This window comes from Electrona antarctica (assembly GCF_951216825.1).
Source record: "Electrona antarctica genome assembly, chromosome: 13".
NCBI classification, from domain to species: domain Eukaryota; kingdom Metazoa; phylum Chordata; class Actinopteri; order Myctophiformes; family Myctophidae; genus Electrona; species Electrona antarctica.
Window position 1 is genome coordinate 3,687,575 of NC_136794.1, and position 22,357 is coordinate 3,709,931.

The 22,357-nt window shown below is 41.7% G+C and overlaps 2 protein-coding genes across 3 annotated transcripts; both read left to right on the forward strand.

Annotated features, from left to right (window-relative positions):
• The first annotated feature begins 1,288 nt into the window (after window positions 1-1,288).
• Window positions 1,289-10,183, forward strand: LOC306934823 (E3 ubiquitin/ISG15 ligase TRIM25-like). Of its 2 annotated transcripts, none has more exons than XM_079517634.1 (7): window positions 1,289-1,542; window positions 3,634-4,002; window positions 5,633-5,728; window positions 6,488-6,721; window positions 7,695-7,854; window positions 8,600-8,665; window positions 8,813-10,183. In XM_079517634.1, exons 1-7 carry the CDS (start codon window positions 1,312-1,314, stop codon window positions 9,334-9,336), a joined length of 1,680 nt encoding a protein of 559 aa, XP_079373760.1. In that variant the 5' UTR covers window positions 1,289-1,311; the 3' UTR covers window positions 9,337-10,183. The 2 variants fall into 2 exon arrangements, with proteins under 2 accessions (XP_079373760.1, XP_079373761.1); XM_079517635.1 differs by having other exon boundaries at window positions 5,639-5,728.
• Window positions 10,184-17,036: 6,853 nt separating this feature from the next.
• LOC306935233 (uncharacterized protein) lies at window positions 17,037-18,645 on the forward strand. Its single transcript, XM_079518197.1, has 2 exons — window positions 17,037-17,170; window positions 17,805-18,645. The coding sequence occupies exons 1-2, from the start codon at window positions 17,045-17,047 to the stop codon at window positions 18,582-18,584; spliced, it is 906 nt and encodes a 301-aa protein (XP_079374323.1). The 5' UTR covers window positions 17,037-17,044; the 3' UTR covers window positions 18,585-18,645.
• The last annotated feature ends 3,712 nt before the right edge of the window (window positions 18,646-22,357 follow it).

A 22,357-nucleotide genomic window follows, 5' to 3' on the forward strand; every position in this document is an offset into this window, starting at 1 on the left:
TCAGTGCTTTTTGAAACTATTTGCATAAATGATCGCTTCCAGCAGGATTTTACATGAAGCTGAATTAGAATTGCATCCATTGCCTTGATTTTTCTCAAGATTTCTCTCCTTTTCTCTTCTTTCTTCTCTTTTTCTTCTCCCCCCTTCTTCCCCCTCCATTTTTCTTCTTCCCCCCCTCTTACAGTCTAGTGTTCCCCAGCTTTAGCTCAGTCAGTAGAGCTCTTGCCTTCGGAACACAAGGTTGTGTGTTCAAATCCGGGTACTGTACTGTACTTTGTGCATATTGTTCTTATTGCGTATTGTCTTCTTTCTTGGTCCCGCCTTATCGCTGTGTGTGTGTGTGTGTGTGTGTGTGTGTGTGTGTGTGTGTGCGTGTGCGTGTGTGTGTGTGTGTGTGACTCCAAGAGAGAACATTCAACTATCCGCCTGCTCTCCTGTGGAACCATCTCGGAGGTTTCGTCCAGGAGGCAGACACCCTAAGTTTACTAGTAATAATAATAATACATTTTATTTATAAGGCGCCTTTCAGGGCACTCAAGGTAGCCATACAACAATATACAAACAGTTAATAAAAAACACAGTTAAAAGCACTAGCAAAACATATATAGTACAGCTTGCAGCACAAAACAGAGGTCAGCCATAAGCCTGCCTAAACAGGTGGGTTTTGAGGTGGGTTTGAAATGTGGTGATTGAGTCCATGTTTCTGATATCAGGGGGGAAGGAGTTCCAGAGGTTTAAAAACGACTAAAGGGGCTGCCTGTCTAAGGTAATGTGGGAGTTTATTCCAGGTCGTATAAGAGCCGGTTCTTAAAGACGTACGCAGGGGAAGCAGCTTTCAAGACCTGTGAAGGGGCATTCCATACCTTTTTGGTAGTACACAACATATTATAATGACATAGTTCAATGTTGAAAATGAGTGGTATTCCCCTTTATGGGTCCTGCTCACGGATAGTTTGACACAAAAATGTGGAAATTCAAGCTGGGCTGAGAACTGAAATTCCCCCCCGCGGGATGGAAAGATCAAGGGTCAAAAACCAAAAGGTATGCGGAATGCCCTTCCACAGGTCTGGAGAGCTGCATGCCTCTGGTGACATCTTTATTAAGGGACCAAGAAGTCACAAAGTGACTTTGGTCACTTATTACACCAGTCTCTTTAAAACCAGTCAAACCACTGCCTCGTACAAACATCCAGGAAATCCCTCCCTCTTTGCCTCTCCCAGTTTTCTTTAGAAACAAAACTCTCTGTCTCTCTTCAGAGTAAACCAGAGTGTTGTGTGTTCTTTCTCAATGTGACTTTGGCTGTGTGTCAAAATGGCAGAACAACAACAGGGATGTGAGCTGGACCAGGACCAGTTCTGCTGTCCTATCTGTCTGGACCTTCTAAAGAAACCAGTGACTCTAAACTGTGGACACAGTTACTGTAGCAGCTGTATTGAAGGTTACTGGGACCAGTATGAGGAGAGTGGAGTCTACAGCTGTCCCCAGTGCAGAGAGAGCTTCAGTCCTAGACCTGTTTTGAGGAAGAACACCATGCTGGCTGAGGTGAGATGACCTTAAGTTACAAAAACTAGCCGCAATTTGCAACTCTAGATTTTTTTATAATGGGATGAATCTAGAGTTGCCCTCCATTGACTCCCCACTCATCCAATTTGGCTTGCGATCTGGTTTGCGATCTGCTTGTCTTAAACGACCAACATTGCAGCTGTAGTCCAAGCTTGAATTATCCTCTTTCAATTCATAAAGATCCACCGTAGAGATGTTATGAGCTACTTTCTGTCAAGACATCCTCTGCAGGTGATTATTTTTCTAAGTGTTGCAGTTTGGAAGCACTCGTTTTTGTTAACGGGTCGCGCTGCTGCCTCCTGCATTATGTGCAAATTTGAAACAGGTGGTACGCAGGGCCGTTCAGTGACATACGACGAGTGCTTCCAAACTCCAGCACATCACCTACACATCATTTCTTGACAGAAAGTAGCTCATAATATCTCTACGGTGGATTTTTTTATGAAAAACAAGCTCGGCAGATTGAAAGAGGATAATTCAAGCTTGGACTACAGCTGCAATGTTGGTGAGTTTAAAGTTGTTTAAGACAAGCAGATCGCAAACCAAATTGGATGAGTGGGGAGTCAATGGAGGGTATTGCAACTCTAGATTCATCCCATTATATATACATTTTCTGCTACAGCAGTTCTACTATGCACATGATGTAGGCTATGTATGGTTACTTGTTCACATTGTATGTTTATGTTGATAATGATATAGGCTACATTGTTTGTCCATAAATAATAAGAATGCTATTTAGATACAGTATTAGACCAGTGGTTCTCAAAGTGGGGGCTGGGGTCCCCCAGGGGTCCATCCATGAGGCGGTTCCAGGAGGTCCACACATTTTTTTTACTAGAGCATCACAGTCTGTTATAGCCACTGTAAACCTATATATTATATATATGTATACCTGACCTAGGTTCCCTGCAGCCATATGTGAAACCTGTGGTCTCTAACCTTGGGGTCAAACTATACAACGCCCTTAAACTTGATAAACAGGTAAATGCGTCAGCTCAAGTTTTTATCACCTAAGGCTGCTGGCTAAAATCAAGTCTGTGCTATCCTTTAGCGATTTTGAGCGGGTTATCCGTGCCTTTATTTCTACGCGGTTGGACTACTGTAATGCACTTCATGTTGGTTTAAATCGAGCCTCCCTTGCTCGACTCCAGCTAGTCCAGAACTCTGCCGCACGTCTACTCACAGGTATTCGCAGGCGTGAGCATATCACACCTGTTTTGGCCTCCCTTCACTGGCTCCCTGTCCGCTTTAGAGTTGATTTTAAATGCATTCCTTTCAGTTTAATTTTAGGTTGAGAGAGCACGCACGCACGCACGCACGCACGCACGCACGCACACACACACACACACACACACACGCACAAAGGACCGAAGCATTTGCAGCTGGCTGGTGTTGTTAAGCCATTTAGGCCTGACATCGACATTTAAAAAATGTCTTCTAAAGCATAACAGTTTTCTGAAATATTTATGTTTCTATATCAGTGGTGTGGTGCTCAATATTTTTCATGTCAAGGACCCCAAAAATTATATGTAATAGGCCGCCGCCCCCATCTGAAAATATGTAGTTCCAGTGACCCCCCAGTAGCAAAGATTTGAGTTAAAAACAATATATATTCAAAGATTTGAGGCACATTTTCACGATTTTTCAAAAATAGCAGATCTACAAGCTCGTAGCACTCAGTGCCACGCAGTGTGGGCAGGAATGTCACTACACAGAGAGAGAGAGAGAGACACTGAGCTGCTGCTGCTCTCCCGTCTCGAGCAGCTCTATACAAAAATGGTGTTTTACCAGTTTTTTTTTTTTTAACCAGTGTTAAATAACACTATAAACCGTCCGCCATTACCCTTTTCATGTCACGCACCCCCTGCAGGTCGTCCACACACCACTAGGGGTGCGCACACCACAGTTTGGGAAAGCCTGGTCTACATCAGATATTTGAAATATACAATATTTCGCCATATACAATATTTTTGTTGAAACCTTTTAACAACATAAATCTTGTATAGGGGTCCCTGGCATGAAATATTTTCAGATGTGGCATTTGTCCCCTCCTCTTCTCTTTACTTCCAGGTGGTGATGAAGCTGAGCAGTACAGGAGCTCAGCAGTCTCCTGCTGCTCCGCTGTACGCCGGTCCAGCAGACGTGGCCTGTGATCTCTGCACCGGAGCCAGACGTCGCAAAGCTCTCATGTCTTGTCTGGCGTGTCTGGCCTCTTACTGTGAGACTCACCTCCAGCCTCACTACAATGCTCCTGCGTTGCAGAAGCACAAGCTGGTCCCAGCCACCGACAAACTGAAGGAGAAGATGTGCTCCAGGCATGACAAGCTGATGGAGGCGTTCTGTCGCACAGACCAACAGTCTATCTGCTATCTGTGCACCATGGATGAACACAAGGGCCATGACACGGTGTCAGCTGCTGCAGAGAAGGCAGAGAAACAGGTAGCACCACCATCACTTGAAGACACATCATGAGATAGATCATGTTTTAAAGATGGAAGCAACACTAAATAACAATGTTAGAGACATTAAAAGCACAAATCAGGGTAGTAATTTCCCATTGAGACGATTCTACAAATGCCTTCTAAATCAGAATTACTCAAATGTCTATTTGGACCCCCAAATTCAGATATGTGTCACCACGGACCTCCATCTGAAAATGTTTTGGGCCAGGGACCCCCAGAAGAGAAGATTTGTGTTCAAATATGTTTTAGAAATGTTGAAAACAATTAGGGGATTAACAAATTCGCAGCGGGGCACAAAGTGACACGCTGTAAGCTTGTAGATCTGCTTGAGAACCACTTGTTCTAAATCAGATCATGTTATAAAATCTAAAATGGCAGAGATGCTGTCCCATATTTCACCTTTCAGATGGTTTTGTAGAAGTACATTGGAGAGGAAAATATAATGTTTAAAAAACTAAAATGTTTTCGTATGGTTTTATGAAATTGTTGACATATAGCAACGTTGGCTCTGTCAGGTAGCAGAATTTCCTATAGGCCATTTTTACTCACTGTCAGAATAACATGGCAAATGTGTAAATATTTCACTAAAACAACTTAAGAATTAATTTATATGGTTATGGTTTATTATGTGGCCTTAGAGCAGTATACATTATGAATAATATTTGGCCTCAGAACAGTATACAGTTAAATTATGCTAATTCAAAAACTGGATTGATAACTTTTCATGAATCATATCTCATGTCCGTTGCCTCTGCAAAAGTATATTTTGAGGAAATTACACAATTGATGTAAGAGGATGTGTGGATCCAAACTGTCTCCAATTTCACTTGTTTCTACCCTGTATGAGCTCTCTCTCTCTCTAGCTGTCTGTCGGTTCATTCTCTCTCTCTCTCTCTCTCTCTCTCTCTCTCTAGCTGTCTGTCGGTTCATTCTCTCTCTCTCTCTCTCTCTCTCTCTCTCTCTAGCTGTCTGTCGGTTCATTCTCTCTCTCTCTCTCTCTCTCTCTCTCTCTAGCTGTCTGTCGGTTCATTCTCTCTCTCTCTCTCTCTCTCTCTCTCTAGCTGTCTGTCGGTTCATTCTCTCTCTCTCTCTCTCTCTCTCTCTCTCTCTCTCTCTCTCTCTCTCTCTCTCTCTCTCTCTCTCTCTCTAGCTGTCTGTCAGTTCATTCATTCTCTCTCTCTCTCTCTCTCTCTCTCTATCTCTCTCTCTCTAGCTGTCTGTCGGTTCACTCTCTCTCTCTCTCTCTCTCTCTCTCTCTCTCTCCCTCTCTCTCTCTCTCTCTCTCTCTCTCTAGCTGTCTGTCGGTTCATTCTCTCTCTCTCTCTCTCTCTCTCTCTCTCTCTCTCTCTCTCTCTAGCTGTCTGTCGGTTCATTCTCTCTCTCTCTCCCTCTCTCTCTCTCTCTCTCTCTCTCTCTCTCTCTCTCTCTCTCTCTCTAGCTGTCTGTCGGTTCATTCTCTCTCTCTCTCTCTCTCTCTCTCTCTCTCTCTCTCTCTCTCTCTCTCTCTCTCTCTCTCTCTCTCTCCTGATTGGATAGAATTGGTATCCCGACATTAAAATGTCCACAATGTTTACAAGTCAAACTGTCTCTATTCCTGTTTCTTGCAGAAACAGCTGGTGACAAGTCAGGAGGAAGTCCAGCAGAAGATCCAGGAGAAAAAGAAGGAGCTGAAAGACCTGAGACAGGTCTTGGAGGGCCTGAACGTGAGCTGATATTCTGATAATAGTTGTTGTTCTTGTTCTTGTTTGAAAGTATTTTGTTCCAGAAAGCCACATATAAGATCTGTGTTGTTAAAATGTTTCCACATGTGTTGTGAACTTGTAGAACGGCTATTTTCAAACAGCTGCAGTAATCTCTATAGGCCGGGTTAACCCATCAAAACCAGAGGCCGATTCTAAAAATGTCTTCCAAAACAGTTTCAGACAAACGTATGTTGTTATATCAGTGGTTTTCACAACGTTTTCACGCAGGACCCCATAAAGCGTGTCACAAAGTGTCGTGATATGAGCTTGTAGATCTGCTGCTTTTGAATAGCCAAAGTATAAAATATGGTTTAAATGATTATGCCGTAAATCAAAAATGACTGCTGCTTCCTGCTTTCCTGTGCCTCGCTACGAACTTGTAGGTCTGCTATTTTTGAAAAATTGTGAAAATGTGTTGCAAATTGGGAACATTATTCTTTCAGAGCGAAAGTTTTTAACTCAAATCTTTGCTTCTGGGGAGTCCTTCCTTGACATGCAATATTGAGTGATATAGGTATTTCAGAAAACTGTCAGGATTTAGAAGACATTTTTTTAATTTCGACGTCAATGTGTGTGTGTGTGTGTGTGTGTGTTTGTGTGTGTGTGTGTGTGTGTGTGTGTGTGTGTGTGTGTGTGTGTGTGTGTGTGTGTGTGTGTGTGTGTGTGTGTGTGTGTGTGTGTGTGTGTGTGTGTGTGTGTGTGTGTGTGTGTGTGAAGCAGAGGTCTGCAGAAGCAGCAGTGGAGGCCAGTGACAGGATCTTCAGTGAGATGATGGTCTCCATTCAGAGAAGACGTGTTGAGCTTAGAGAACTGATCAAAGATCAGCAGCAGAATGCAGTGGCTCCGACTGAGGCTCTCCTGAGACAGCTGGAACAGACCCTGGAGCAGCTGGAGAGGAGACATGCTGAGCTGGAGGAGCTGTCCAACACTGAGGACAACATCACTTTCATTCAGGTTCCACGCGTGGCTTTTTGACACTTTGGTTTCCACTCCTTTAGGACAAATGGGCTTCATAGTACAGGATTTCATTCCACTCCATCATATCATTCAAACATTTTACAGACACATCAGACCTACAAGATCAGATGGCGAGCTTGTAGATTGGCTATTTTCATATTTTTTTTAATATTTTGAAAGTATAAAATTATTAGATAAATATAATCTGTATTCCTGTTAAATACCAAAAACACAAATACATTGTTGAATTGCAATTATGAGAATTAAAGACAAATTCAATTAATTCAATTCAATCACAGGTCACAAGACTCATTCAGTCTCATATTATTACAGGCCCGAAAATGAAGGCCCGGCCCTACCTGGGCCCTCATCAAACCCTGTACCCTGAATGTCCCCGCTACCCCCCATAGATCTCCATTATACTGTATGGAGCTGACCTGTTCTGACATTCCATATGTTGATCTGACCTCATCAAACCCTGTACACTCAAGACATGCTCCTTATATGGCCAGTACAGAATTCATTCCATGTTGATCTGACCCCCCATGCCAAAGCGCCAGCGCTCGCCCAGCAGTCTGCTGTGAACGAGGCGGATGCGTGCACGCGACCCCGCCGTTTAGGGTGTCTAAAATACTTGGTTCCTATTGTGTTGCTTTTTTCAACTTTTCTGTAAATTCAGGTGACTTGATTTTCTTTTTCTTTTGTTTAGTTTTTTTTTCTGTTTTTGTCTTTTTGTGTGTATGTTTTGTTTTGTTTTGTTTGGTTTTGCGTGCGTGCGTGCGTGCGTGCGTGCGTGCGTGCGTGCGTGCGTGCGTGCGTGCGTGCGTGCATGCGCGAGCGCGCGTGCGTGCGCACACATTATTTTTACTGATTGAACGAGGACATCAGCTCAACTCCACCAAGTGTGATCAATGCACTAATCTATTGATCTTCCATCCCTGTCTAAAGTGGTTTACTTGTCTCTCTCCAGAGTTTCCAGTCTCTCTCCAGTTCCACTGGATCTCCAGTCTCACCCAGTGTGCTCATCTGTCCTCTGAGGTCCTTCACAGATGTGACTGATGTCGTGTCTGGTCTGAGAGACCAACTAGACAACATCCTGAAGACAACTTGGCCACAGATAGCAGAGAGAGGTGACATGTGTTTCTAGTTGTTCATAGTAAACATGGATGGATGAAGCCAGAAGGCAACTGGAGAGGTTTGAACTAGAACAGACTGATGGTACACAGGTTGGCTGTCTGTCAGATTGGACAGTAAAATGTAAGAATTAAGTAAGAATATTACTCAAAGGAGAGGTGACATTTCAATGTGTTTATTGTTTTTCTAAGCAGCCTCTACTGTACTATTTCTAAGTGTTGAATGGATTATAAACAGGTGGAAGTATGTCTAGGATGGATAGGCTACTAAAGCCTATACTGTAGTATGGGGGACAGTACAGTATGTTTGTGTGGCACAGAGTGACGCGCTATGAGTTTGTATATCTGCTATTTTTTAATAGCCAACCAATTAGTTATTTTCACAGCACATTTTGATTTAGTTTTAGTCTATATTTTGGCAGGCCTTTATGGTGTCATAATAGCTGATTTTACACTTGGTTTCATGCTGAAAATAGCAGACCTACAAGCTCACAACGCGTCGCGCTGAGACGTGCTGTGAGTTTGTAGGTCTGCTATTTTCAACATGAAACCAAGCATAAAATGACTGATCTGATACTATGGAGCTGTAATAGCTTTACATTTCTGACCAAACACTTGAGTTGGATCCATTCTTCACTCTCTCTCTCTCTCTCTCTCTCTCTCTCTCTCTCTCTCTCTCTAGCTGTCTGTCGGTTCATTCTCTCTCTCTCTCCCTCTCTCTCTCTCTCTCTTGTGTCTCCAGTGTGTGCAGTTGATGTTTTACATCCAGCGGAGGCGGAGCCTCAGACCAGGAAGGACTTCTTACAATGTGAGTCCATGTTGATGTTGTTTCTGAACGTTTCACTCTGATGTGTTGGCATTTAAAGCTCTAATGAGTTTGATCTGAGAGACTAACTATAGTCTAAACACAATGAGGTTCATGAGGTTTGGATTTTCTCTTGTCGTGTTCTCACAGATTCCTCTCCTCTGTCTCTGGACATCAACTCAATACACAAACATCTCTCCTCGTCAGAGGAGAAGAGGAAGGTGACTTTTACACGACAACAACAACCTTACCCTGATCATATAGAGAGATTTACTGTCCGTCAGGTGTTGTGTACAGAGAGTCTGTCTGAACGTGGTTACTGGGAAGTAGAGAGGAGTGGTAGAAGGGCTCGTATAGCAGTCTGTTATAAAGACACCGACAGACAAACCTACTTTGGAGACAATGATAAATCCTGGTGTTTAGACTGCTATGATAAAGACTACAGGTTCATACACAACAGTGTTGAGACTAAAGTGTCAGGGCCTGTCACCTCCAGAGTGGGGGTGTACCTGGATCACAAGGCAGGCACTCTGTCCTTCTACAGTGTTTCTGACACAATGACCCTCCTCCGAGTCCTCCACACAGTTCAAACCACATTCACACAACCTCTCTATCCAGGGATAGGGGTTTGGGGGAGCTATGGAGATACAGCAGAGCTGTGTAAGACATGGTAGACATATGGCTAAGAACACTGATGACGATATTCAGTTGAAAAGTGAGTTTTCTTCATTTGATTCTAGACTCTCCCTTGTAGATGAAGCGTGTGTTAGAATGATGTGTCACCATCATGATCAATGGATCAATTGATTGTGTTCCGCTCGATGCATTTCTTTGCAGATCAATCATTCTACAGTATATTCCCTGTTATCTTGTTGATGTTACTACAGAGCCCTCTGTCAGTCTGTAGATTGGTTATACTTTAATAGTAGTGTAATGCACTGGTTCTCAAACTGTGGGTCAGGACCCCCCGTGGGTGCAACATTGTGTTCTCATTCAACAGTAGCCTACACACACCTGTTTTTGGTCCCCAGTTCAATTAGATTCTTTTGGGGTTCACAGTTTAAATGTGATTATATTGGGGGGTCCCCAGTTCAATTTGATTATTTTGGGGGGGTCCCCAGTTCAAATATGATTATATTGGAGGGTCACCAGTTCAGTTTGATAATTTTTTGGGGGTCTCCAGTTCAATGCAACATTGTGTTCTCATTCAACAGTAGCCTACACACACACCTGTTTTTGGTCCCCAGTTCAATTAGATTATTTTGGGGTTCACAGTTTAAATGTGATTATATTGGGGGGGTCCCCAGTTCAATGTGATTATTTTGGGGGTCCCCGGTTCAATTAGATTATTTTGGGGGTCCCCAGTTCAATTCGATTATTTTGGCGGATGTTGAAAGAATGGTTTCATTCATATAGAGGACTTTGCGACCATCGGGTAATCAATATGTTTTCATTAACTTTAATTAATTTACACTGATTTGTTTTTCAAAATAGATGTGAGCACTGTGGCTGCAACCTCTAGCAGAGTGTTTTAGTCTTATTTTGAAGAATGTTTCTGTCTCTCTGTGAAAGTTGTCTCCATGTTTAGATGATGTTTTATTCTTTTATTTTTGCCAGTAATCTTCAATCCATTTTCTAAATTCCTTTCCATCAGAGGCTTCCACACATAGTTGTGAGGCGTTTGGCACGACACGAGTGTGAAAACATACATTCATAATAATGAATGACATCATTGACATGCCATGACGACACTTAATGGGTTAATGACTCATTAACCCATTAAGACCTGAGCCCGATTCTACAAATGCCTTCTAAATCAGTAGTTCTCAAACGTTTTTTGTGCCAAGAACCCCCAAAAAGATACGTATTCGGCCGCTTACCCCCATCTGAGATGTGTTTGTGCCGAGGACCCCCAAAAAGATAGGCCTATGTATTCGGCACTGTTGATTTCGTCGACTAAAACTATGACGAAAAATGTTCGTCGACTACCTTTTTTTACTGATGAAAACCAAATGGAAACTAAATAAACTAAGCTATGACGACTAAAACGAAGACTAAATATATTGTCAATTTCGTCAACAAATACAAATTAGACTAAAATGTTTAAGGGACTAGTGGACAAGAGATCCAGTATGAGTAAAAGACACAAGACATTTTACACTTGCATGCTGAAAATGCTGAAAATAGCAGATCTACAAGCTCACAACGCGTTGCGCTGCCACACGTTGTGAGCTTGACGCTTGTAGATCTGCTAAAATCAGCCAATTACAATGGCATCAAGGCCCGCCAAAATACATTTTAGTCGACTAAATCAACTGTAGATTTAGTCGCCTAAAACTAGACTATAAACACTAAGACATTTCAGATGACTAAAATATGACTAAAGCTAAATTCAATTTTATTGCAAAGACTATGACTAAACTAAAATCTAAATTTGCAAAAATCCACACTGGTATTTGGCCGCTTACCCCCAACTGAGATATGTTTGTGCCAGGGACCCCCAGAAGAGAGATGTGTGGGTTTTTTCCTTCTTTTTTCAAGTAACACTTTCTAGACTTTTCTAAAATGTTCAACAATAGCAGATCTACAAGCTTGCAGCGCGGCGATGGTGTCGCGCTGTGAGTGAGCTTTGTACCGTTATATCTGCTATTTCTGAGAAGCGCTGTTCTAAACCACTTGTCACTCACTTGTGGTGCCGTTTTAGCAGTGCAAAAATGAAAAAACTTCAGGTGGCATATAATGATGCTTTTAGAATATTTTTGAAACTCCCAAGATGGACAAGTGAGATGTTTTTAACTAGTAACCACCTTTCATGCTGTACTGAGGAATTTTATGTTCAGATTTATGTGTAGATTGAAGGAGTCAAATAATGCATTAAGCATGGCCTTAACAGGGTTCACACAGAGTGATACAAGGTTCTCCTCTTGCTTTTGGAAACACTGGAGGAAATGTTTATATGTTTTTTAATTGATATGCTGTATGGAGTGATAATAGCCTGATTGTGATAGGCTACCTCTATGTTTTATTGTTTGTTTTTTGTGTCTTTTTTTTGTATTTTGGACCTATAGTGTCTGCAAATAAAAGTTTATAAACCACTGTTATAATAATATAGGCCAATGTGAATCCTATAACGTTGAAATATGGAGATGAGGGTTTTCTGTAGCCTGGGTAAACCCCTCCCCCCTCGCCAGATTTTCATTCTGCCTGCGGGGAGAGTCTGGCATAATCGCCTGTGTGGCTGTTTAGCCGTGGGGCGGGAGAGTAGCGTTGACGGACAACCCCTTCAGCCAATCAGCGTATATCAAAATAAGTGGCGTCATCTAAACGCGTTCCGTTCCTACTTCCTGTTCCTACTTCCTACTTCCTTCCTCCTCCACCAGTAGCCTACATAGTCTCTATGCATTGCACACAGCAGCTATTGAAATCTTCTTGCCTTGCCACACTAGTTTATTTCGAAATCAAACCAGCAACAAACGATCGTTATTTGTTATGGCTGAATCGAATGTAAACGATTTTTGCCGTCTCTGCAAAGAGAGTTGTCGGAAAGCCGGCCGTTTATCTAACACCAGGAAGATTTACGAACGGGATCCTAGCCAAAGAACCATATATCAGCGTCTGGTTTCCGTTGGCCTACAGCTGCTTCCACAAGATGACAAGTCTTTGCGTATTTGCAATAAGTGCTTCAGACAGATGACAACAATAGAGGAGTCGTTATTAACACTCAACAAATGGAAACAGGTAGAAACTGGTGCCGAACCGGCCGCTAGTAGCCAGTCCCCAACAACGAAAACTACACCACCCCAAACGGAGAAAAGGATGAGAGATTCCCCTATGAAAACACCACGGGCAGCGAAAAGGAAAAGATACTATCCTCCTACACCAAATCGCAAGTTAACCCCACTAAAAACTCCTGGGACAGCCACAAGACAAAGTGTGATAGAGGTAAGAAGTTCACAATCACAACGATGTACTAACCTGCTATTTATTATGAGTTAAAAAATGAGGAATACGAGACTGCTCGCCCCTTTACCAACTCGCTCCGCAATTTTTTAAATGTAACAGTTAATTTAGTATTTCCCTGAAATCTGAAATGATCTTGTATACAGATTTATTTGATTGCATAGTAGTCGATCTCTATACTTACTTTATAAAGAACAACATGTCATAGAGACGGTGACTGCTTAATTAAGTTAAGACCTTCTAGCAGTTCATTTCGTTTTTATTAATCACATTTCTTCCATGTTGCCCATGATTTGTAATGGCATCATCATGCTATTATGCCCGTGGATATACAGAGTGAACTTAACAATGATAAATTAATATGATAATACCTTTTAAATAATCACAAACATGAATTATGTTTGTTATTTACAGCTAGGTAGAGTAGATGAGAGTGGTTTTCAACCTTTTTCATCAATGCCAATTTTTTATTTAGCATTTGAGCCACGGACCACCATTTCATGAGATTTAGTCTTGCTGACCCAACACTAAAGAATGCTGTTATCGTTGGATACGATTTTGTCCACAATTTCATTCTCTAATTATGTAGACTAGTTACTAGACTTCTTCTAAATTAAGTAATGCAGATGTAACAATGATTTAACTGATTTAACTCTTGAGACCGTAAAATGAAACCAAATGGACCCATAAGGGTCAAAAGGTAAATAACTTATAAGGGTCCAATTGGTTACAAACTCCATCATTTAGCTGGGGACCAGCACCACTGGTGGTCCCTGGACCACTGGTTGAAAACCACTGACTAAGATCAAGCATTTGCGCTTTTCCTGTATCAATTTAAAATTTAAGTTTTACTTTGACATTGCTCTTGCTCTGCAAGTCTGCATACCACTTTGTGTTCAAAGTATGGTGTAAGAAAAATGTGTTTTGTTGGACTGTCTTTTTCTGTTTTAAAATTGGCAATATAAAGCTCCAAAACCTATTATCATCACCCGTTTATTGATAACTGAAGATGTAGCCTATTATAAAATATAAACCTAACCTCACGTCACCAGGCTTTCCACCTCTGAGGAAAGCCTAGTCTGTGTTACAAAATTGCTGTGTGAATCGGTCAGGAGCGGATGATATCGTTGCAGTCATTGTTTTGTAGTCATCAGGCAGCAACCGGAAGAATAACAAAATAATAAAAGCGTGACTCGTTCTCTCGTAGCCTGCAGCTTTTATTGAGAAAAATCGGTTTGAGGGAAAGGAAGTTCCAGATTGATGGTTCCTGCCTGATGACTACAAAACAATGACTGCAACGATATCATCCGTTCCCGACCGGATCATAAACCCAAAAAGGAATGCTGCCCTGGCTATTATAAACCTATAATTATGTATTTAAGTTGTAATGCACACTCTGCTTAATCTTTCAGCTTATCATTCATTATCCTACGGCTAAACCAATCACACTGAGATGCCTCAAATCTGCAGCAGGGATTTTGGAGAACATCGCAAAGGAAAAATGGTCAACTGCTGCAAACCTCATCATGAAACACGACACACTGCTGGACACAATCAAAGAATCTGTGCTCATTCTCCTAAACAATGAATGCAAGAGACTTTGCCAGCCAAAACAAGATTTCATGCTGTTTCGTTGTTCTCCCAAAAACTTGAAATCCTTTTCATTTGCCAAGATGGGGTCAGATCTCCAACGTCTAGCTCCATTCCTGTTCTCACTGTTGTCCACCATCACAAACCAGTCTCCACTCCAAATCTGTGCTGCTGCATCTGTACTCTTGAGAGGAAGACATGAAAAATTGCCATCTGCTTTTGCATATTATATAAACAGTGTTCTGCAGTATGGTGGGGCAAAAAAGGCTGTGTTTCAAAGACTTTGCAAGTTAGGGATTTCAACCAGCCATGTCTCAGCAGTCAAGAAGCAACGTTTACTGGCAAACACATGTGGTGAAGCACTTCAGAAGCTCAAAGCTGCCAACGAATTGTTCCTCAACCCCCAGCCAAACTCAGATGGTGACCTGGACCTCAACCCCCAGCAAGGCTCGGATGGAGATGTTTTGAGATGTATGGAAATGCTTGAATTGTCTGGTAAGAGGGACAGAATTTTTAAATGTTTAACCCTCAAATTGAAAATAAATGTTGTTTATTTTTTCTTTGTGTATTACTATAATGATGCATGACTTAACACCAGTGTGATTTTTTTTGTATTATTCATACCCAGAGCCTTATAATAAATGTAATGATTTCCTATTATTCTTACTTTTGTTTTTGCAATAGAGGGAGCACCGAGCACTTCAGCTGTAGACGAGGCAAGTGTCAGAGAGGACATGGACTGGTTAGACATGGACATCCAGGACACAGAGGAACAACAAAGCACTTCACAACAGCAGACCAGTGAATTAGAATTCCAGACTTTCAATGCATTCATGGCTGCCGCAGAGGCATCACCACCACTAAGCCTAGAGTTAACCAACCAGCCACCACACAGCTACTCAATAATATTAGACAATCTGGACTTCTACATGCCCACACACCACCAGTCAATAGATAGAAGCAACAAATCTATACACTGGACTCATCTCATGGCTGTGGAAGACAGAGTACCCACCCACCACCTCAGCAACGAGAAACCCCGGCTGTCTCTCACAGGGTACGACATTAAGACATCTATGCCTAGCCGTGAATCGCAATGGAGCATGGAACAGGAATTCATTGTACTCGGAGCAAGAATCCTCACCCAGCATCTTGACGCCTTCAAACCCCTACGCAACGTTGCAGTCCATCACATTCCCCATGAGTATTCAGAGAACATGTCAAAGGCTTCCACCCATGTAAGTGCTGTTAGCTAAACAATGCAATTAGTATTAACCTTCACTGTCAATGTGTATAGACATAAGCCTGTGTTGTTATAATCACTATATTGTCAATATACTCTTCATAGCATCCCCTTGGTCTCCTCTTTAAAAATGAGAACGAATCTGACGACCTGCAAGCCATTCTGGAGCATATACAGACCAAGTAAGTAATTTTAAATGTGAATTGTGTGTGTGTGTGTGTGTGTGTGTGTGTGTGTGTGTGTGTGTGTGTGTGTGTGTGTGTTTGAGAGAGAGAGAGGCTGAATGGTGTTAAAAGACTTGTGTATTTTGTAGCTATGTACCAAAGGGCAAGGATGGCATGGAAACTCTCCTGGTTGGAGGTGACAGGCTCACTGAAGGTGCCAGTCGCAAAATGCAGTGGACCATGGGCAATGGAAGATCACCCGAAGTAAGACTTGCAGGAATGCAGTTCAAGTTTGAAGACTGGCACGCTATCAGAAACCTTTATGAAGTGAGTGAATTTAAATGGTCAACAGATGGTTACGAAATGAATAGTTTTTTGGCTAATAAAATAAAAGCTTGTGCTGTCCCCCAATAGCATGTTGACTTCAAGGATATCTTTATATTTAAACACACAATGCCCTTGTCTAAGAGAACAAGTAATAATACTTGTTGCAAATTGAACAAAGTTTGATTACCATATATAGATTGAAGCTTCAAACTTTTGTTTCTGCTATAGTGTAATCTAATACAAAATGTCATTCAGATATATCATAAGGTCTTCTTCAAAGACGCGTCTGCCAAAGACCACGGTACCTTGCTGGCGAACATGAACAAGCTCAGGTTTGTAATACCGACTCAAAATGTAACCCTATTCAAAAATACCTTATGATCATATTAGTTGAATGCTCATAATTTCTGTTTATTAAACCTGTTTATTTAACTGTATCTTCTGTTTATTCTGCAGTGAAAACCGGCCCCATGAATTTTGGCCTGTCCATGTGCATGCGTGCGTGCGTGTTTGAGTGTTTGAGTGAGTGAGTGAGTGAATGAGGGAGAGAGAGATAGGGCAAAGTGATCTATGAAGTCCTGTCCCCAGTGAACACCTGGCCGCTATTGGCTTGGTATCAAAAGATTCAACTGGTTTGTGTAACTGTCTGTCTGTCTGTCTGTCTGTCTGTCTGTCTGTCTGTCTGTGGGCGTGTGTGTGCGCGCGTGTGCGTGCAAAAGGAGTTGGCCCAGTCGTCTTGCAAGTGTGAGTCTGTGTGTGAGAGAGAGAGAGAAAGAGGGGCACAATATAGTGCAATTAAACTTGTTAATATGTCCTAGGTGCAGCAATGCGAAGAAGGGCCCAAAAGTTGCATTCAATGCATATAAAGAGTTTGTGGCTAAAGAGACAGCAGCACTTTTCCTGGCAGCAGCAATGACCATTTTTCAGCTGAAGGATGTCTCTGGTATAACACATTTTTTTTATCAATTAAAACATTTTCATTCCTATATTGGATTAATAGGTAGTATTTCCATCAACATGCTGTTTTTTCTTGCACTGTTTCCGCTAACAGAAACGCCTGAGGGATTCATCCCAGACAACGTAAGGGATGCCGAGGATATGGAACTCAAGCGGACCTGGCTGCATGACAAAGCAGCGCTAGTTGTGAAAACCTTCGTCAACATCAATGACACCACGTCTGCCGTTGCAACAGCGGTTACCCTGGCCGAAGAACAACAACCTGAGGTTTTTTAACATTTCCATAATAGTAATTTGTTTGTTTGATGAGGCCGTGCCATCTAGACTAAAATAGTTAGTATGTATGTTAGCAATACAAATATGTAAACCATATTGTAAGATATTGCAGTGTGACTGTCACTGTACCAAAGGGGTGCCCACCCTTTTTTGACTTGAGAGCTACTTTCAAAATGACCAGCTCAACAAGATCTACCCACCTGAAAATAGTTTAAATATGTACCTGAGGGTGCTTTAGAATAGCGGCGCTGGCATTACATATAAGACAAATGTACTTGGAATGGGAAATAGAGGGGGGGAAATGGAATAGGTAGGGTTTTTTTTGTATTTAATTTATAATGCTACCGATGTTTGTGCACAGCAACACTGAAAACAAAATGTTGCATTGTGGATTTGAGCTGACAGGTGCTTTTTGATCAAGTCACCTTTAATTCAAGTGGCAGATGCCAAGAATTGTTTATATTATATATATATTATATATATATATTATATATTGAATTGAAATATTCTTTAGGGGCATGTTGTCATGTGATTCACCTGTGCCTTGCTGTACCACATTTGTCTTAGGCATAGCACACTGTATTCCACTGTCTTTCTTTTAAGTCTTACACTGTTGTCTCCACAGACACAGCTTAGGTGCCGCATGGAAGGCTGCTCAAAGGTCTACAAGCACAAGAAGTCTCGCAATACACATGAGCTCAAATACCACAAACTCCAGCTACAACCAGATGTACCGACCTCCCCAACCACCCCTACAATGGACCACAAAACAGAACATTCAGTGGCAAGATTAAGCTTTGGTTTTTTTTTGATGAATCTACGCGATGCTGTGAAAGAAGGAGACGGAAAGAGGCTATTGAAGCTGTACACAGTTGCCCTTATGTACTATAAAGCATATGGTCACACTCAGTATGCCTACAGCACCTTCCTGCTATCGGTGCAACTGAATGCCACTCTTTCACCCAAGTTGGTCCACAGCATCACATATAACCGTTTTTGGAGCAGCAGGGGGGGGAAAGGAAATAACATCAGCCTAGACTTGCACCTGGAACACTTGAACAATTTCCTCAAGTCTTTCTTGAAGGGCCTTGGAGCAAACCTGACCGAGCAATCTGCCAGCAGAATTAGTAGGTCCATCAGTGTCCTCAAGCACTTGTTAGATGCCACAGACGCTGAGTTGGGAGTGGCCAAGCAAAGTGGCAGGCATCACACACCTGACCAGACAAACGACATCAGAGCACTGGTCCAGGTTGCCCTTGAGGGAGAGCTCTTTGCAAGTCATCCCGGCAGAGAATTCAGTGCCTTCCCTCGTTTTGACAGGAACCTCCTGTCCAAATTCAATTACAGTGAATATCGTTTGTGGATGAAGGCTAGGCTAAGAGAATGGAGAGTAGTTCAAATGTGAAACTTCCCTGAGTATTTTGTCTCCCATTTCTCATGTGCAATTGTACAGGGACATATTTTGGCTTAACAAAGCTCTGAATGTAGGGTAACCATTTGTCGTTTCCATTTCTTTTATATGTTTGTGTGTCTGTTATAAATGTTGCTTTTTCATTGTTTAATTTGTAAAATAAAATGCTTTGAACACCACCTTTGCATTTCTTAAATAGCACTGTGTTAATACAGCATAAGGTCTCAAAGGACAGGCAGTCGTCAGACTTCCACAAAACAATTTATTGTGAGAGAGAGCATAAGTTGATTCATACATGACATGATATAGTCCTACAGGATATAGTGTTTTTGGGTCACACGTCTGGGAAGCTTCAAAGGATTAGACAGACAATGGCTTTCTCCACAGGGTACCGCATGGGAATCTCTTGAGGTGTTGACTTCCCTTAAAAGTGTTACCAAAATAATTATTCTACATTCTCTACTTGTACTGTAAATTAACCCCTGAGCTGCATGAGACCTGCTTGATTGGATCAACCCAACAAAATGTTTCCTGTGACTAAAGCCAAATTTAACCTGGAAAGTGGTCCATCTTAACATTCTAATGTCTTTGATTGTCATGTTGATAAATATTTAACTGTCGAGAAGAGAGAAGCACTTCATGGATGGCTGATGTTTGATGTCAATCTCACCTAGCTCTCCCGGATTTAATCCACACCATGCAATAAGGGAACGCCATCTTAAAATAGTTATATATTTAGATCAATGAGCAAGGAAATTGATAAGAAGCTCCTGGATTCTGTTTGTCTAGCACAGTGGTTTTAAAAAAATAATATCCAGGTCCATTATTTGGCATTTGAGATTTAGCCCATTCTGGGTGTTTTAAGCATTATGTTATACTGTAGCTGTTCAAGTAGATCTACAAGCTCATAGCGCTGCACCGAGTGCCGCGCTACAAGCTTGTAGATCTGCTATTTTTTGAAAAATCCTGAAAATGTGGTGCAAATGTTTTTAACTCAAATCTTTGCTTCCGGGGGGTCCCTGGAACAACATATTTTCAGATGGGGGTCGGCAGCCAATGACATATATTTTTGGGGGTCCTCGACATGAAAATGTTTGAGAACCACTGACATAGAAACATGGGTTTTTCAGAAAACTGCCTTAGATTTAGAAGACATTTGTAGAATTGTCCTCAGGTCTAAATGGGTGAAGCTCTGACCTTAAACGTTAAATATGTGGTACCATAGGAGAGATAAACGTTTACCAAAATGATTATTCTACATTCTCTAATATAGTGTATACTGTAAATGAAGTAATGCAGACTATAATAGAACTCTAGGGAGTGTAAAATGAAACCAAATTGACCCGTCAATCGGTAGACTTAAAAAGCAAGGCTTTTGCACACCTACAACCGACAAGAAATAGAGTATCCAACAATGAAAACTTTATTAAGTTGCATTCAGAAAAGTACATAAGTATTGACTCAAAACAAAACAAATGTACATGCTCAGGCCAACTTCAAATGTCATCATTTGAGCTGGAATTGGAATCCTCATTGGAATCACAGTATGTGTCTTCATCTGACTCATCAAAATACCCACGGTAATAAATATCTGGCGGACAAATGCTAGCACCCTCTGTGGGGTTGGCAGGCGGCATATCTTCAATGTCATGAAAAACATCATTGATAACTTGTAATATGTGCCGTGCATGTTCGTGGCTGTAGACAGGAAGGTGGTTATCTATGTAATCAATGTCGAAGATGTGTGCACACTTTTCCAAAACGGCAACAATCAATTGATCACTAAATCCTGTACAAGCAGCCTGGCTAGTAAAGAGGTATGGGAGGTCTGCAACCAAATCGTTTTTGTACTTCTCCAACTGTGCCTTGATTAATGTTTTGTGATTACGTGTAACCACCCTTGACTGCAAAGGTACACAAATATTTTTCTGCTGCTCATAAATGGGTAGAGGCTCCACACAAACACCTGATCCATCACATGAACATGACTTATGGCAAAATGTACAGCACAGATGACCTGGCTCAAGACTTTCTGTAATCTCTTCAAATTTACTATACAAAGCTTTTCTCAAGCAACTGGTTCTGCCTTCTGTAAACAAATCTCGTACTGCCTTATCCACATGAAATGACCTTGTGTTGTATAAAACTGCGTGTGATTGCACTCCGTTTCTCCCAGCTCTGCCAGCCTGTTGGACTATCGCTTCTGTGTCGTTTGGTGGACCAAACATCACCACATGAGAGATATTGGGAAAGTTGAGGCCCATCCCGAGCGCAGTTGTGGCAGCAACAACTCTGCAATTCCCCTGTCCATTCAGTGAACTAATTACAAAGTTCTTGTTGTCTTTGTCAGTCCCTTTATGGTACATGCCAATCAATTCATTGTCCCACTTTTTCTCTGGGTCCCTGTCTAACCAGAAATCTTCACCTAGTTCTGCTTTCAGATAGTGGTACACCTCTGCTGTCTTGTCACGTGACCGGCAGTAGATAATGATCTGTGCCATCGCTGTTCCCTTGGCTCGAACATCATCCACTATCCAGTCAAGACATTGTACTTTTTCGTGGCGTGGTGCTGAGGCTAGTGCTAGTCGGATGTTGGTTCTGTTTGGGCTCACAATCACCCGTGTTGCATTCTCCATTGCTAGAAGTCTGGTGACTCTGTCTCTGGACTCCATGTCTGCTGATGCGGTCAGAGCCAACACTGGGGTGCCTGAAGAAGACATAAGAATAAGAATATAATACATGATGTCACAAATAAACAGTGCTATTTATTGCAGAATAGTGCAATGGTAAATTACAAGACATCAAAAGAATTAGCCTGGTAAAACAGAATGTGAGTTCACGTGACCGGCTGGTTTATCAAACTATCGGATGAGACATCAGACCAAACCAACAGAACAGGTTTATTCATTATGTACCGCACTACAGTTAACCCATTTAGACCTGAGGCCGCATCTGTGTCGCCTTATAGCTTTTAACCATTATTTAAAACTGTAGCTGTTGAAAAATAGCAGATCTACAAGCTATTTTTCAACTCAAATATTTGCTTCTGGGGGCTCCCTGGAACAACATATTTTCAGATGGGGGTCGGTGGCCAATTACATATAATTTTGGGTGTCCTTGACGTTAAATAGTTTGAGCACCACTGATATAGAAAACTGTCATGATTTTGTATGACATTTTGTAGAATCTGGTCTCAGATTTAAATGGGTTAAAGGGTTCATTTTACTCACCTTGTTTCACAATGGATCGGAGTACACTAAGCTTTGAAAAGCTATCTCTGAAGGCAGGTTTCCCCTTTGCACCCAGTCCCCTGATGAAGACAATAAAGCAGACAATGTTGATGATTACCACATTGAAGCCAGTAGCCTAATGTTCCACTTGTGTTCACAGATAACATGTTGTTGATTGATTATGTTATTAACAGTTTGTAGAATGGGTACAGTTCAACTACAGTACAAGTAAGAGAATAAATCCATTAAAAGCACTAAGACTAGTTTTCATCAGGGTCACCCGGTTTCTATTCATCAGAACATTTAAAGACAAATAAACACTTCTATGCAACTTCTATACAACAAAAAAAGAAATCATCATATACACATGAAAAATAGGGGGCCTACGTCCTAGCCCTGGTAGTCTACTACAGTGATTTTTAACCAGTGTTCCGGGGACCACCAGTGATCTTTGAGCGGGTTACAGGTGGTCCCCAGTTAAATTATGGAAAGTTGGTTACCAAATGTACCCTTATTATAGATTATCTCAACTCTCTC

Excerpts from the sequence above, each read along its gene's own strand:
- LOC306935233 (XM_079518197.1), top strand. The coding sequence starts at position 17,045 with ATGGAACTCAAGCGGACCTGGCTGCATGACAAAGCAGCGCTAGTTGTG. Across the intron at positions 17,171-17,804 it reads CCGAAGAACAACAACCTGAG|ACACAGCTTAGGTGCCGCAT; the intron begins GTTTTTTAACAT and ends TTGTCTCCACAG.
- LOC306934823 (XM_079517634.1), top strand. The coding sequence starts at position 1,312 with ATGGCAGAACAACAACAGGGATGTGAGCTGGACCAGGACCAGTTCTGC. Across the intron at positions 6,722-7,694 it reads ACAACATCACTTTCATTCAG|AGTTTCCAGTCTCTCTCCAG; the intron begins GTTCCACGCGTG and ends GTCTCTCTCCAG. Across the intron at positions 7,855-8,599 it reads GCCACAGATAGCAGAGAGAG|TGTGTGCAGTTGATGTTTTA; the intron begins GTGACATGTGTT and ends TTGTGTCTCCAG.